We start from the raw sequence: 17,712 nt of genomic DNA, 5'->3' as shown, positions 1-17,712 counted from the left end.
GCCACGTGGGAATCTCCCTGGCTGGCCAGGAATCGAACCAGCGCTGCAGAGGCTGTGGACAGCTTCACAGCACTGCATTCAACCTGCTGCGCCACCAGGGAGGCCTATTTATAAACATTTTACATGCCTAATAACAAACCTTTAAAATTTATGAAGGAAAAATTGACAGAATTGAAGGGGGATATAAAGTTACATAGCAATAGTTGGAAATTTCAATATCCCACTTTAAATAATGCAGGGAGCAACCAGACAGAAGATAAATAAGGAAATAGAGGACTTGAACAACACAGTAAACCAAGTACATCTAACAAATATTTAGAACACTCTGCCCACCAAGACAGAGTATATACATTATTCTGGATCTTGCTGTCCTTTTCTTGAAGGATGAGGCATGTTTGCAGCTAGAAACCTCTATTGTCAGTCCATTAGAATTCCAGAAATCTGGAAGTCTTCCTTTATTTTATCCTGTGTCTGTCCCCTTTAGTCTAACCTGGCAGTGTGTTGGCTAGTATAATCCCACCACTATTTTTGGCTTCTGCTGAGATGACTGATTAACTGTATGGGTAATCTCTTTATGGATTTGATTTCTAATCACACCTTTGGTGTTCTCTCCAGAAAATGCTTTCTCACTTTCTGCAATGTAGGTAGGCCTAGAATTTTCTAAATGTTTAGTTTCTGGTTCCTCTTTGCTTAGCAATTCCTTTAATTCAGCTTTCTTCTCTCACATTTTGCCATAATCAGTAAGGGCAAACCAAACTATACCCTCAAACTTACAAATATCCCTTGCTAAATACCTGAGACTGTCACCCACAAGTTAAACCTTCCACAAAACCCTCAAGGCAATTCAGTCTGGTTTTTTTTTTTTTTTTATCACTTTCTAACACTTTCGCTCCACTTTTTTCCAGTTTCCAGTGTGTTCCTCATTTTCATCTGAACTCACACCAGAATCACCATTAACATTCACATTCCTACCAACAGTCCCTTCAAGCCAGTGTAGGTTTTTTTCCCCCTCACATGTGCTTCAAAACTCTTCCAGACTTTACAATTCCAATTCCAAAGCCACTTCCACTTTTTTACATATTGTTAAGTAACATGCTACTTCATGGTACCAAAATCTATATTAGAGTTTTCCAGAAGAGATAGAGACAGAGACAGAAAGAGATTTAGTATAAGGAATTGGACAGTGCAAATATGGAGGCTGGCAAGTGCAGAATCTAGTGTGATCTGGCAGAATGGATGTGCCAGGAGAGCACATGGTAAAGTCCAAAAGCAGTCTGCTGGAGAATTCCTCAAGTTCACAGAGGCCAATCTTTTTGTTCTGTGCATAACTTCAACTGATTGTGTGAGGCCCACCCACATTTGGAGTACAGTCTGATTGCTCAGAGTCCTACAATTTGTCAGTCTCATCCAACTATATCTGACCTTAAAATTAACAGTGGTCTGAGGTTATGATAGAAGTCTGCATGAGAGTAAAGGAGAGCAACAAAACTAGAATAAAAAGAAATATCTGTGAAAATGAATATGAAAGTAGAATAGAAAAAAACTGTTAGATGAGAAAGTGCAAGATTTTTAAGCCTGTGCTTTTGATACCGCTGCCAAAAAAATGATGATACAATTAACAGAAAAACCCAGAGTAAAAAACACTGCTTACTGAGCATCATCACTCAGAGAGTGATGTTCAATCTTGACTGTACATAGACTCATCTTGGAGATTGTAGAACTCTGTCCATACTGCACCACACACCATTGAAATCAGAATTTTGGAGGTAAGAGCCAGTATTTTTAAGAACTCCAGTTGTTGGCAGTGCATATTCAAACTTGAGGAAAGCAGAATCATGGGAAGCCTTTAAAAAGTATTCTACTGCACAATAAAATTCTGGAGGCTGTGAGGCTAGGTCTTACTGGTTTGTTTCTTTTCTTAGCTGGTCTTGGACGAACAGGAACTCTGATAGCCTGCTACATGATGAAGCATTACAGGATGTCAGCAGCTGAGACCATTGCTTGGGTCAGAATCTGTAGACCTGGCTCGGTGATTGGGCCTCAGCAACAATTTTTGGTTATGTAAGTAGAGCGAGATTATCTGTAATTTCTTAGGGAACACACGGTTCTGGAAAGTTATGGGGCAGTAGACTTACTCAGAATAGATCATGCCGTAGGAGAAATTTGTATGTTTCTGAAAGGCTATATTTTGATGTCATTTAAACACTCTAGGAAAGAGGCAAGCCTCTGGTTGGAAGGTGACTATTTCCGTCAAAAGTTAAGGAGTCAGAAGAATGGAAAACACAGAGCAGCTGTCACAAAACTCCTCCTGGCTGTTGATGACATTTCCATTAATGGGATCGAAAACCAGGACAAGCACGAAACTGAACTGGTAATCGAACCATCCCCATCATGCTTTTGTAATTGCTTTAAATGCTGTTGAAAACCTTTGAGGACATGGAGAAAATTGTAGATAAAAGTAATAAAGCACATTTTGAGGGATTATCGTCACACATTTTTTTTTTTTACATGTATAGCCCTCTTTAGCACCTTTTTATTTCAAAATGTTTAAAACCAGGTTATGTGTCTACAGGCAAAAATTGTGTGGGTTTTTTTTTTTTTATAAACTTACTAGGCATTGGTGGAAAAAGAGGTATGTGTAGTGATCATTTTAGCTTGACCTAGTAATTCTCCCCTTTGTACCCCATCAACTTTTTCTCGTCTGTGACAGCTGATTTAGGGAACCAACCCTTCTCAAATGGAGAATTTTAAAGAGCCAAGAGTTTAGGGTGATAGGAGTACTATATTAAATCGTGGTAAGTAAATTGTGAAATTTAAAAGAGATTGTTTTCAATACTGAAAACCCATTATGCCTCTTTCTTATTAATATGTTTTATAACAAATGATACTGGATTCTGTATTTTGAAAGTCAGTTTTTGGGTATCGTGAAACTTGACCTCTAGGTTTATTTTGAAAAGAGAAATATACTTTAGAGTTCAGCAGGAAGTTGAAGTGTATATTTGTGTATGTGTGTATGCATAGGTGTGTGTGTATATATACACATACATACATATATATACACTTTTATGCATATGGATAAATGTGGTCCCTATGCTTTATTGATTGAATACATGCAACTTAAATCATTAGCTCAGTGTTTTTTTACTTGTACAGTACAGTGATGACGACGAAATCAATGGAGTGACTCAAGGTGATAGACTTCGGGCTCTGAAAAGCAGAAGACAGTCAAAAACAAACGCTATTCCCCTCACGTGAGTGGTTTCCTTTGTGTGGTTGATGTTATTTAATATGTATATGAAGTCTTTCATGAGCATGTTTTACTGTACATTTTGCTCCATAGTTATATGCCCTTTATACCACTTGGAAAGTTACTTAAAATCTAGGGGTGTTGCCTGAGAAGCTCCTGGCTACCTTTGTTTATTTCCATCTTTTGTTATAACTTCACTGGCCTATGTAGGTCAGAAAGCAATGTTAGCAATGCTTTTTCTCCATGGAAGATCGCTATGTGGCATCCTCACAAGAATGACAGCAGATGTAAACCACAAAGTAATTGTTCATAGTTATTAAAGTTGTGCATTTCTTTAAACTTACTACTATATTGCAGATAATTTAGTAGAATTTAATCAGGGGTATCATGATAGCTTAATGTCATTATATTTGGGGGGGACAGTGATGAATTAGAGTAAACTATTTTTATATTAATTTTTTGTTTGAGGAACTATTGCAGAAAAAGGATTAGCATGAGGATTGGAAATTTCATGGTTATTGAGTATGTATACGTCTACTTACACTTTGGTTTCTTTTAATTTGGATAAAACCTCTTAGAACATCCAGATTATTAGAAAAATATGTAGAATCAAAAAATCTTGGCCATTGTACTTTTTTTCTAAGGTTGGGCTCCTTCCCTCTAATAATCTCCCTCTTCATTGTAGGGCAATAAACTTCTAGGCCCTCCTCATCCCCCTTTTTTTGGAGGGGAAAATCAAAATAGGCCATTTTATTCACTAGTATGGTAAGGAACTAGTGACATAATACATACTTGTGGCAGAGAAGAACAAGATTTCTTTTTAATTAAAAATGGATTTCACAGGCATCTCTTCATAATCTAAAGTTGTAAAGTAGATCTACAATAAGACATGTGTATGTCATGGCTTGTTGTACTGGAAGGTTCTTAAAAGACCCAGACAAAGAAACGGAGTTTGCCAGTATAAAATGTCACATGAATGAAGGGCTTCAGTAATGAATATGTATTTAATAAACATTCTCTTTAGAGCTCCATGGTGCTTTGGTCAATTACACTGCTTTAAGAACACCCCAGTTCTTGTATGTATGAATAACTAGATCTTTAAAAAAAAAAGATTGTTACATTTATATACTTTAACTCCATATGTCATTTTGTTTTTTACATTTCTTCATCTAAGGCCTTAATGGTTTTTGTTTTGTTTTTGTTTTTGCATAGAAGAACTGGGGTGTAGGCCAGAGGTCAGGAGTGAGAGGATTCCCCAGATACAGAGTAAGGAGCAGAACAAATGGATTGACTGAAATAAACTGCTGAGGGGAGGAGTAGGCGAGACAGGAGAGGTCTGCTGCTCCATATGTGGGTTCGCTCCCCGGCCAGGATTGAACTCAGGCCACTGTGGTGATAGCACTGAGACTTAACCCCTAGGCCACCTTAATTGTTCTTTTTATTTAGAAATATAGTCCCTTCAGTCCCCCAAAACAGTGCTTCTCAAACTGTAGTGTGCATTACAGGCGCCAGGAATGCTGTATCATCACTGGGTCTGGGAATATCCCCTAGATTTTGTTTGTTTGGCAAGCTTTCAGGTGTTGCAGATGCTACTTGGTTTGGTCCAGGGTTTACACTTTGAACTGCAAGCCCTAGAAAATGGGTGTTTTTGTGGGTTGCTTTAGTTGTGCCGGGTTTTTGTTTTGCTTTTCCCAGTAGTTTATCATTTTTTGTTCATTATTCAAGTTGGGAGTCAGGGGATGGGAATTCTGCTTAATAAAAAGTTTTTGTTAAATTGGACTTATAGGAAATTTCCTCTAGTCACTATGCTTTCTTGTGATTGTGTTTTCTAAAGAGTTTCAGATCACTGGATGCTCTTTCCTAGAAAAGCTGAGACTGTAAGGGTCTCTTTGCTGATACGTTTGTGGTAATATAAAACAAAAAAATGAAGGAAAAAATTCTAAATATTGTTGAAAACCAGAAGATGACATTAGATAATAATTACATTCACCTTGGTGTGTGAAATCCCTTGGGGTGGATTTTGAACATGATCAATGATGGTTAAATATATGTAGTAGCGATGACTTGGGGAGGAAAAACCAACTCTGTCCTATCATTTGTTTAGTTATCTGGTTATATTCCACCTTACCCTCAAAGGTAATAAAGGACACTGGCCTTTGCTCAGATTCCCTTTAATTGTAATTCTAGAGACAGAATAACTCCTACGCTCTCCTTCCCATTAACACAATGACTTGTAAGGCATACAATTTTTTTTTAAGATTTGATTTATTTATTTATGCATACAAGAACTGGGGTGTAAGTCAGAGGTGTGGAGGTAGAGGGGTGAAGGGATTAGAGTGGGGAGCAGAACAGGCAGATGTACTGAAATACACTGCTGAGGGGAGCAGTGGGCGAGACAGGAGAGGTCTGCTGTGCCATGTGGGTAGTTCCCTGGCTGGGGAGCGAACTCCTACTGCAGTGGCTGGTGGTAGCTTGAGAGTGCTGAGATTTAACCCCTTGTGCCACCAGGGAGTATGTAAGTCATACTTTTTTTTTTTAAAGATTTATTTATTCATGCATACAAGAACTGGGGTACAGGCTAAATGTGAGGGTGGGGGGTGAGAGGATTCACCACAGACAGAGTGGGGAACAGAACAGGCAGACTGACTGAAATACACTGCTGAGGGGAGCAGCGGGCGAGACACGCCATGTGAGTATCTACCCATTTGGCCAGGATTGAGTTGGCGCTGCAGAGGCTGTGGGCATACTTTTAAAGGAAAAAGCAAAGTGCTAGTTCTTTTAAGTTCTTAGTATTGTGAAAAGACTGGAGAAGGTGGAAGTTTGTTAGATTAGTCACCACAAATTTCCTGTACTCCTCCTTTACATTTTTGTTTATTCTCTCTGATTTTCCAAGCCATCTTTGCTGTTATAGTCATCTCTGTTTTGCTCTTAGTTGTAGGAGGGCAGTTGGAAATTTCCTTTTTCTTCCGAGTGTTTATTATTTAGAAATAAAAGTCCCATGAGGGTGTATGTTCAATAAAAGTTTGGATTGAGAAATCTAAATTCAATTCCTGCCTTCAATTTTGATTCATCTAACACTGTGGGCAGGTTATTTTGCTTCCAATTATTACTTAGCCATGTGAAAATACTTGCAAGAAGGAGAGTTAGAAATGTAGAACCAGGGCCTCCCTGGTGGTGTAAGGGTTAAAGTCTCAGCGCTATCAGAATATCACCAGCCACTGCAGCATGAGTTACATCCCCAGCAAGAGAGCTGACCCACATGGTGCAGCAGACCTCTCCAGTCTTGCCTGCTGCTCCCTTCAACAGTGTATCTCAGTAGATCTTCCTGCTCTGCTCCCCCACTCTGTCTCTGGTGAATCCTCTCACCCCCCCATACCTCTGGCCTGTATCCCAGTTCTTGTATGTATAGATAAGTAAAAATAAATCTTTGAAAAAAAGAAATGTAGAAACACTGGTGATTCTTAAGAGAACATTACAGTACATAAAATTCCAGTTATTGGTTCCTATTTCATAAACCATCAGTATTTGCAGGGGGTGGGGTGGGATTTAAAGTTTGTAAAAAGAAAAATGATAAAATAGTCATTTTCTCAAAGAGCTTGTCTGATCCTGACTACCATGGAGACAGGTTATTAGCACCATGACCTTAAAGGTGATTATCAGAATGTGATGGCAAGTATGTTATTGTTTGTGCCAAAATAGACTTGGTATATTTTATAACTTCCACACACTGATTATTTCTGCTTAGGTTTGTTAGGGTTAAGTGAAATAGTACAGAGTGAAAGTGCATCCTACATGGGAATAAAATAAACCTATAAATATAATTAGCCTTGAAAATTCCTGCCATCCCTTTTATCAGTATAGTGTGAATGGGTCATCACTGTTTTCAGCATTAGAACAACAGTTCTTACGCATGAACAGATAAACTGCCTTTGGAGTAACTATTAAGTCTGTAACTGCAAATGAAAGTTGTGATAGGTAGAGGTCTGTATTATTCCATTCTGTGTAAATACTAATACTAATCTAATCTATATTTTAAACCCTTTTTTTTTTTGATGGAAGAATTGGATGAGGTGGAAGAGGTGTAACTTGTGGGGTGAAGTTAGATTTAATTTCAGTCCCATCATCCTTTATTATAATCCCCCCTTTTAAAATATTTTTATTAAATGTATGTTATATATACACGTATGATTTTTATAATTTTTTTTACATTATTGTTCATTTTTAAACAATACATAGGATACCTGGCACATAGATAAAGGTGGTCTAATAAGGTGAATCAGTTATTCCCAATTTGATTAGCTCAATACTAAGCACAAAGCAGATGCTCAGTAGAGTCATATATGTATTTGATCACACATGTATCCATGTGACCATTGGAAGTGTGGTGATTGAAGGAGTTACCACTTTTGCAACTGTGAAGAGGCTTCTTCTAACTGCTGGACATCAGACCCAGTGGGTTAAGAAACACTGAAAGCTAAGTTAAAAACCACTTTGGGTTACATGAGGAAAACACAACAAAAACAACTAAGAAAAATTATACATTATTAATGCATAAGTCATATTTTCTTCATGTTGTGTTGTCTGGTACTGGGTATATTTCCATATAGCCTTTGTTATCAAAGCGTGCAATTTGTCTAGCTCCTGGGTGATACAGTTCTGTTCTGCTGTGTTTATCTGTAATTGTGCCGCTGATAAAATTGTTGCTAATAATCAGTCAAGGACTTTTTTTATTTGGTTAGTTTTGCCTTCTTTTTCTCTGTGATATGGTTTAGTTTTTTATATATCCGTATCTTCTGCTTTTTATAGAATTTGTCATATAACTACAGCTGTGATTTTTGTGTCAGACAATTAATTTGGGACAGTTTTGAACTTGGAATTGGGTCTGATCTTTTGTCCCCAAGTGTCAAATCAGCTTAGAACTGAAGACGGCGTTTTTATCCCAACTAAAAACACCATTCCTGTTCCCGTCCCTTTGCATCACTGGGTATCTAAAATTCACATGTGGCTTTACTTATTATTTTGTTTATTTTGGCTTCCCAATTTCAACATCTGTTCTTTCCCCCTTCACCCCTTTCCAGATGTTCCCTAGCTGTGCTGACCTCTGCACTGTGTAGTGTTGTCATCTGGTGGATTGTTTGTGACTACATTCTTCCCATCCTGCTATTCTGTCTCGATGGTTTAAGAACACAATAGCCATCAGGACCCTTGACAAATAGCTGCTGTGTAAGTGTCTCATTCCATTTCTCTACGAGTGCTCACCTCTGCTAGCCATTGTGTTCTTCATGATGCATGTTTTCCTCACTATCAACTCTCCTACCTTGGTTGATTTGCCTTTTCCCAAAGGTTCTTTTCCTGAATCTTTTAAGTAATGGCATGGTAGCGGGGAGGGAGGTCTTCTCACTGTTCCTTTCAGACAAGAGGTATTAAAAACAACATTTTGTTTTCAAATTGTGCTTGTTCTTAGCACATGTTTTTGAAATAACGGCTTATAAAGACACTGAGATTATTTCTTTTCCCGGTCAAACTTTTTAGTTTGGGATTATTGGGGTGGCTTTCTTTCAGTCAATTTTCCAGCTTTCTTCTGGTTTTCTAAAGTAACTATCTAGTACAACTTTTTCAATCTAGCAAAATCTTCCCACTTATTTCTTGCTCTTAATAAAATTTGATTTTGTAACTGTGAGGTCTGGTAAACATCGCATCCCATTTCGCCTGACCCTGCCACTGTGCACTGTGCCCTCCCAGCAGGTGGCTCCTTCCCTAATAAGTCTTCTGTCTTGATTATGCAGATTTTTCTCCTCTGTCTCATTTTGCTTCCTCTCCTTTAGGAAATATAGTTAAGCAGTTTTCAAAGCTTGCTATTAAACCAAATAGGAAGGCAGAGAAGATGGTGCTTTCTGCATGACAATCATTTTGTTCCTCCCTCTCAGTCTTCCTTCTCCAGAAGCAATCAAAATGCCTTTCTTTTGTGAATATAGGCAGAGTTAATATTCTCTTCATAGCTTTCATCCTTAAATGAATGCCTTCAAAACGGTGAAAAGACTTATTTTCTACAGAAGAATGTGGCAGAGCTTACCCAGGACCCTCCAAGAGTCTGAGAGTCTGACCAGGAGCCCATGGAGGCAGCAGCCTGTGGCCCTGGGGGGCCACCACCCTCTGCTGCATTTCCTTTTTCTCTGAAACTTTTTCTTTAGCTCATATTTCAAGATTTTCTTCTCTTTTTTTCAACTTGGATTTGAAATTATAAAAGAATACGAAAGTTCCTTCTGGAATTGCCTCTGAAATTCCTTTGCAAGCAACTCTGCTACTTTGTGGTCTCCTTGAGTGTCTTCAGATGGCCAAAAAATGTTTAAAATTTAAGCAGACTTCCTTCTTTCCTAAATTAAGGAGAAGTTGCTTAAACAGGTTCCTACTTAAACATTTTCTTTCATATTTTATTAATACAACCATTTCACTAGGCAGATATGCTCCATTTCTGACATAGATTGTCCCTTTATGTAGTTTTTCCTGTACTTCTCCTAGTAAACACATGTTCTCAGTCAGGAATAGCACATAATGCTTAGATTTACTCTTCTCAAACTATTCCAGTAGCAAAAATATTTCTAAAAGGGTGCTGCCATTGCTAATAATAGTTAGGTACTTCATGATTATAATATTTTTCCTAGAATAAGTTTTAAAATGGTCTCTGTCAGGCTCTTTTTAATATTGTATATAAATAAAACCTTTTTTGTTTTTTCACTGACATGTCATTGCATTTCTAGACCAGAAGCTAGTATTCGATGTAGCCCACCTGATCAATTTAGAATTTATTGAAACAAGAATTTTCCACAGTAACAGTGATGTAAACTTATAACATCCTTGTAGTTACCTTGTGAGGCACTGCTTTTGGGCAGCTTCATTGCATTCACCTCTGTGGTCTGAAGAACACAACTACACTGGTGCAACAGACCCTTAGTGGAAAAGGCAACCCTTTCAGGTTGCAGGGCTGCAGACCCTCATCTTGTAAGCTGTTTTGTATGAGTGCTGGACAGCCAGGGTAGATAGTGCATGGTTGTACTAGTGGATTCTTTTCTTGGAAGTGAGTCTTTGATAGGCAAGAGACCTGGCTTTTCCATTTTTCAGTTTTTGGCTGTAAGGTGCCTCAAGTGGCAGATATCCTCAAATCCAAAACCTGAGAATACTGAGGCTCAAAAGATACTGTAGAAAAGGAAGTGCAGTATGGATGGAGATAAAAAGTAGAACTGAGGAGTCTGTCAGGGAAAGAGGGGAAGGAGAAAATGCATATGCTGAATATTGCTTTGCAGAGCCATATGGCTGGCCTTGTTAGCTTATCACTCTTTATGTGGTGTTGCATGTAGGTGTGGGATGTCACAGGTAATAACTAAGTGTGGTTGTGGGTTTCCCTCCATTTCGTCAGTGTGTCACCTACAGTTGTAACGACTGCTCTGTTTTTTAATGCATGTGACAGGTGGCCTGAATCATTATTGGTGTGTGATTAATGAATTCCAAATTTCGATCATGCTCTTATTTTTAAATTTCCACGTAAATTATTAGCTATTAATATATTACTTCACATTAATTATCCACACTAATTATCTACAAAAGTGAGTACTTTTGAACAGATGTTTCCTTTCAGCCTAAAATATGACTTAGCAATAATTTCCCATTTAAACATTTAGTAACAGTTAATTTAAGAAATAAGTTCTTAAATTTCCTAAGCTGCAATGCATTGGTGCATGGTTTTGTTTTTCACGTCATATTAATGATTTTACAGTGTGGCAGTTGTCATCTGAAAAATAGCTATGGTATTTGTTAAAACGGAGATTAAAACTAACCTTGAGCCTCATTGAGTGCTTGAGAGGCTTTGAGACAAAGTTCATGCTGAGCCTTGAGCTGGACTTCAGAAAGCAACAGGAGCACCCACTTTTGTTTCTGTTGTTTTGTTTTTCTTTATGAAACATTCTAGATTCAAATCCTTAACTGTGATGACTAAATATTTCACCCTCACTTTATATAATTAAAAAGACCTTTAACATCCTTGTTTGCCATGATAGAATTCACATGCCAGAGCAATTAGTGCTGCCTTTGACTAGGCAACGATGTCTGCATAGATTTTTCTCTTATATTAGAGTGGTCAACATTTAGAATAATACTTCCTGAGAATTCCTGAATCAAGCATAGGCTCATTTACCCAGCATCATTTTATCTCTGAAATTGAAGGTGGTTTCCTGAGATTTTCAGAAATCATAATAGTGGGGGTAGTGGTCCCCTCCTCTCTTCCCCTCTTTTCCCTAACAGCTTGAAAAAACAGTTGGCCTCTGGTAGCTCCAGATTTAGATCTGGTACAATCAACCCATTGGGATATAGTGACATATTAGCATTTTGCTAAATATGGAATATGCTATGGATTGGGTAATGTGGGATTATAGGGTTTTACTAATCTATATACATGCTGAGGGCCTGGTATTTTAGTTGACATAGAAACACAGACAGAGGAAGTAGGACTGACAACTGATTAGTTGTAATGGTTTCTTTTTACTCTTAGTAGCTGGGTTCTCATAAGTTGGTGGTTCTCTCACCATTGGGTTTGGCTATGAGAAGACAATTTATTTTTAAAACAGTATCTTTCTCTTACAGACAAATAAAAGCAGAGTATGTATATATGAATGTGCTTGTGTGCAGTTTGGTATTGTAGTCATTATCCCTTGAAGAAAAGAAATACATAGAAAACCTTTTGATGTTTTCTCTGTGACAATTCAAAGAGAATTAAAAACACCCTTTACTTATGAACAAGGAATTCTGTGTGGGCTTTATCTGAGGGTGTCTTTCTGATTCATGAATTTGCCTCCTGGGCAGTCTGCTCCCATAGGCATCAGATCCTTGAGATGTTTAGAATTTAATTAAAGCAAGTTCCATGAAATTTCACTTTCATGTTCATGCTACTTGGAGATTTAGTAATTTGTTCATAATTTGAACAAAACTCAAATTTTGCTTCAATATATTTTTTGTAATTTGGAATGATAAATGAAATTCATATTGATTTGGTGTTAATTGTCCATACTTTCAGCTCTGAAGAGATGTTTATACCTGTATTCTTTAGAATTAGGGATTTTTAAACACTTTTGTTTTCATTAGTAGAATTCTAAGATTCTTCTTTTATTACTTTGAGGGGCATCACAAAGATTTATTTTGCTGATTGAATTCTTTGATGTAGAAATTATTTAAAATGTCAAGTTCACTCATTTTTCAAAAGCGAAGCACTGTGGTTATCTTTGTGTAAACCCGTGTAGGGAAATGAGTTGCTTCCTTTCAAAAGACTTCGATGTAAAATTGTGTTTCAGATGTTTCTGGCAAATGTATTGATGGAAAATCCTATGAGTTCTCAGTAAGATAATTTGCACAAAAGTGCAAAATGCCTTCCTTTGTGAAGTACTTGAAAACTGCTTCAGTGAATATAATCTTATTTTTTTCCAACTGTTTTCAGAGTAATTCTTCAGTCCAGTGTTCAGAGCTGTAAAACATCTGAACCTAACATTTCTGGCAGTACAGGCATTACTAAAAGAACCACCAGGTCTGCTTCAAGAAAAAGCAGTTTTAAAAGGTGAGAAAAGAATCCTATTCTTTGAAAAGTTTCAAGCATTGTTTTCCAGTTTTATCTTCTGGAGATAGAAATGAAAATAGGAGAAAACAGAGTCCCGTGATGGGAAATAAATCAAATGTGTTTGACTTCTTTATCTAAGAAAATCTGGATGATTTTAATGTAGGGTTTTATTCTATTTTATTTTTCAGAGGTAGTGTTCAACCCTGGAAATGTGAGAATGTTGTATTATAAGTTCTTAATTTTTTCCAAAGAGAAACTCTTTTTCTCTTCCCACATACTGCATAATTTTTGAAGAATTAGCCACAAATAAGTATGATAGTGGAAAGCGAGAACGCTAGTGAGTTGGGCCTTCTTCTTTACCTGTGGAACTGTCCTCTGGTCACAGTCCACACCCAAGGGGCTGTTCTTTCACTGAGAGTCCAGCATCTTTTACTTCCTTCATTAATTACACTCTTTCACAAGAAAATGGGCATGTTCTATGGCCAAATACAATCTTCACACGTATCTCTGGATGTTTATCATGAGCTGAAGGTAGATGTTTCATTTTTATCGTATTCCAAAAGCAAATCCCTTTAAGTCACTTCCTGTACCTCCAGGGGTGGAAAGCAGGCATCTTTCCTGTGTTTGGGCATCTTTGGTGGTCTTGGCGACCTGTGTGGTCCTGAGCCAGAGGTGCTGTGCTCAGGGCACAGTATGTCTCTTAAAATAGTCCACAGGTGGCCTGAAAATAACCCAGACCCCGACTTTAAAATGCCCTTCACAGTTTTCCTTGCTTCTTTTTAACTTTTCTCCCTGCTTGTCTTTGAGGCTTCGGGCCCATGATTATCTTCAGTGCTGAGTTAGTCTGGGGATAGTTGCATAGCAGCCTGTTTCCAGGCACCAACCAGAAAGCTCTCTATGTTTTGCTTATAAAGACATTATTTAATTCTGCATTGTTCCTTTTTGCTGGTTCTTTTGTACAATTTACTTACATGAGAATAGGATAGTGCCCCAGTATAAGTATTTGAGATTTGAGTTCTCACTCATGATTTTAAGATTTAAATTTTTCATTATAGAAGTATCAAGTATTTATAATCTTTTTACTCTCTAATTCCATTTGAAAAGACAAAAAGGTCAGTGATTTGGGTGCATTATATCATTGTATCAGAATGTTAGTTGTAACAGTTGAACTAGAGATAAAGATAGAAATAAAGATTGTGAATTATGCCAAATGTATCTGAGTCATGTTTTTAAAGAAAACGTCATGACCTAGATAAATGCTCATGAGGCAGTAAGTGAAAAGTGTTACAACCTAAAAGTTATGAAGTAGTGCTCTAATTTTGTAAATGTACAGTACACTTTATTTGTATAGAAATGTATAGCTGTGTAAATATTTATGTGTATAAATTTCTATATATATATCAGACAAAGGGGAAATGTGTCAGGATATTAACATTTCTTCCAATTGAGGTAGGGCAGTTGGGATTAGTAACTTTAGACATGTTTTGAGTGGAATGTATTCCTTTTCAGTACAATTGCTCAGGCTTCTATTACAGTCGAGTGTGTCTTGCACATTTAATTTTGTTTTCTGCTTTTCTGGATTGTGCTCTTCAGGTTATAGAGAATAGAGTCCAGGAGCTGGGACCACCAGTGCCCATTCACCATGTTCCTCTAAAGGGGGATTGGCGGTGGAGTGTTTTTTCATCTAGGTCTTATCCATCCATCTAAACTTGTGCTTCTCAGCAGACTTGACACCTGATGGCAGTAAGCAAATGCCTGAGGTCACTGGACTGGATGCTTTGAAGGGTCTGAAGTAGGCGTCCACACTGACTAAGCTGGGCTTAATGTTAAATGGCCCAAGCAGCTTCCAGGCATTTTGAATAGTGCACAAGTCTGAAAACCAATGTTCTTTCAAATTTTAGCATGGCCAATCAGAGTTTAGGCAAAGAAGTTAAAGAGTGTGTGGATAACTGGGACTTCCAGAGGATTTAACCATTTCCCTCCATGCAGGGTCTCTTTGCCTTTTTCAGGGCTTTGGCCTGTGTTCATGTCACCTTAACATGAGCCACCTGCGACTCAAAACAGGAAGGCAAATGCTTTCTGTCCAGTTCCCACTAATTGCTTCTGGGAAGTTATGGGAATTGAGGCAGCTAAGCAGTGGCCTGAGTTTTTGTCCTACTGAGTAGTGTTCATTTTGGGTTGGAGGATAATGAGGAAATTACACATTTGTTTAAACATCAGCTAAGATGGTTGAAAAATTTTTAAGTATTGAACAGAAATATTTTCTTTGAACAGCAATTAAAAAAAACCCTAATACGCCCTTTGAGTGTACTCGCACAGATACTTTGAGGGCCAGGATAACCAGACTGCACTTGCTCCCACTTGTGAGGCCTTCTCTTGCAGGTTGATATTCATTCATCATCATCATGATCATCATTGTCATCATCTGATGCCATAGGAACTTGGCCTTTCATATGGAAATATTCTGTTCTATCCTTAGAGGCTTCCAGGCTGAGGACCCATCTACCCTCACTTTCCACTGATTTAGCTCTTTTAGTTTTTGACAGTTGACTGAGAGGTTTTACAAACTCTGGAGAACTTTCACAAACACATTAAAAGAACAAGTATTTGGTGACAAAAATATATGTGCTTTTCATAAGTATTCCCATTTGGGAAGAAATGCCACCACCTTTTTCTTGCAGTTGGTGGTTATTCCCACATGTGTCCTCTGAACATAAGCCACATTCAACCTAAATCCCAGGTGACAAGCTCTGTGCAGGCCAGGGGGCAGGGCTTGTCTGATGGCAATTAGGCACACTGACCCTCAGAGCCGGAGTTCTCTGTCCCCTTTCTCAGGTCTGAAGAAGTAAATTGATGGGCTTCTCTGCTTCCCATTCCTGTTAGTGCTGTAAACACATTTGTGTAAAATTTTAATGTGTCCATTTTAATGTGTCCCTTTTAAGAGTAAATGCCATGAAGAATTGGCTAAATAGATTGATTCCTGCAGGCACCTCATTTGACATTATTCTAGTCAGTTCATGTCTTTCACAGTCTCAACCCATTTGAGAGCATGTTTCTGGAAGCTTATGCTTTTTTGGAAATTATAACTTCATCCATTTTCTAAGAAAACTGTTGTATACGAATGCCTTTTTTTCTTCCAAGTTGCATCATTGGGACCCATCACTTTCTGTTCCTTTCAAACCAACCTTATTTCCATTAACTTTGAGCTGAGTGTTTATATTGTGGGGGGTGGGGTGGAGATGAGCGCTCAGGCTCTTGGCCTCTGAAACCACGTGTCTCCTCATGAGCCCTTTGGCTGGGAGGAGTGGTGTATTGAGGACTCCCCAGACTCAGCCAGTCCTCTCATCCATGACTTTTGCCATCATCTTACCTATCACTGTTCCTTCTCCCCGTCTCAGGTCTCAGTGTCTATTCTATCACTTCTGGACTTCCACTTTTTTGTACGCCATTTTCTCCAAAAACCCTGGAATTTGAAAATAACTATTTTTAAAAAATGCTAGATACCTGTGACCTTTTAAATTATTAATGTCCCTTTGAAATTCCAGGTATTTTCCTGTTTGGCTCCACCAACTGACCTGGACCTTTATACCCATTATTCTATGGGGGTCTCCGTAAACTAAGTGATCAATTTTGATGAACTGCTCCAATAGGGTCTCATCATCCAAGTGAGGGGCGCCTCAGATCGGAATTGCTTTTTCTGACTCTTTCCTTTTTTTCCCTGAAAATTGCTATTTAGTTGAAAGTATAACGTAATGCATTTGGGACACGGGGAAGGAAGGAGGAGGGAGAGTGAGGATCAATTTGGGCCATCTATTTAGGAGCAGAAAAGGGCCCACCGGTGTCTTTGCTTGGGAGGTCCTGTCCGCATCAGGCCTGGGAACAAGGTCTGTCTGCTGGGCGAGTCTGGCCGCCTTCTGTCCTCTGCCAATCTGGAAACTGCTTGAGGTGCCAGAGCTTTTTCTGTGACTAAATTCTGCCTTTCAGAATAATCAAGTAACGCTTCTTTATCTTTTCATTCTTTCCGCTTTTCCCACAGCCTGGTTCCTCAGAGGGAAGGAAGGAAAAGGAATGCTTTGCAGCAAATGCCCTTAATGGCATTATGGTACTCTCTCATTGCTCCACTGCTTTTGCCCTCCCCTTTTAAACTTTTGGTTTTTTACTATTTTTTCATTTTTTGCAGAACTGAACCTTTTTCTGCTCTGCCTTCCTCTCCTGTTTGTCTTTACTTTATGGTTGATATTGTACTTTCTTTTCCAAAATGTTTGTCATTAAATCATTATACGAAGTGTATACTTTTTAGCATGTCAGTATTTTTTATTATGTTGCCTTCCTTGTCTTTGATAAAACTGCATATGGGACACTTGAAAACCTTCATGGTAAATTCCTTTTTTTTTCCCTCCTGTAGTCCCGCCATTTCAAGGACTAAAACAGTCTTGCGTTAAGTTAAAATCTGTGACCAGATCTGAAGGAAGACTCTAGGAACAGAAAACTACAAGAGGACTTATTAGCACACTTATTTGGAAACAAAACAAAAATGCAAAAGCCTTAGTTGCTTTCCACCTAAGAAGTTTGTTCAATGAAGACAATGTCTACTGAAGTTTCAGTAACTGCATGAGTTTGGGCCCAAGCGAATGGCTTGAAGAAGGCCCAGCTCCTTTCATAGAAATGTCTCAAGTGTCGCAACTAAAAAGCTGTTGTAAATTTAGTCTCAGGTGTAAATATTGAAGCCCTCTGATACCAAGAGAGGTGACAAGTTTGTGTCATGTGATTGTGTCCCCATGATGGCAATCATTTTAGCTGCTCACCTTCAGAAGAATTGAGGCTCTGATGGAGGTTTTTTATGTATTTATTTTCTGTTCACCCTGTG

The 17,712-nt window shown here is 38.2% G+C and overlaps 1 protein-coding gene across 5 annotated transcripts in view; it reads left to right on the top strand.

The window, feature by feature from the left end:
• Nucleotides 1-17,287, top strand: part of CDC14B (cell division cycle 14B) — a gene marked incomplete at both ends in the record, with an annotated part of 95,916 nt that extends 78,629 nt beyond the window's left edge. For 2 of the 5 annotated variants that reach the window (XM_084236535.1, XM_084236537.1), the window contains 5 exons: nucleotides 1,923-2,061; nucleotides 2,212-2,371; nucleotides 3,154-3,251; nucleotides 12,729-12,845; nucleotides 17,251-17,287. In XM_084236535.1, the coding sequence (XP_084092661.1) occupies nucleotides 1,923-2,061; nucleotides 2,212-2,371; nucleotides 3,154-3,251; nucleotides 12,729-12,845; nucleotides 17,251-17,287 (551 nt within the window). Of the gene's footprint in view, nucleotides 1-1,922; nucleotides 2,062-2,211; nucleotides 2,372-3,153; nucleotides 3,252-8,325; nucleotides 8,441-12,728; nucleotides 12,846-17,250 lie in introns of those variants that run through there. The other 3 variants (XM_084236536.1, XM_084236539.1, XM_084236538.1) reach the window with 2 other exon arrangements.
• Nucleotides 17,288-17,712: the final 425 nt, after the last annotated feature.

This window comes from Talpa europaea (assembly GCF_964194135.1).
Source record: "Talpa europaea genome assembly, chromosome: 7".
Classification (NCBI taxonomy): domain Eukaryota; kingdom Metazoa; phylum Chordata; class Mammalia; order Eulipotyphla; family Talpidae; genus Talpa; species Talpa europaea.
The sequence above is the reverse complement of the archived record's forward strand: the minus strand, read 5'-3'. Positions and strand labels throughout refer to the sequence as shown.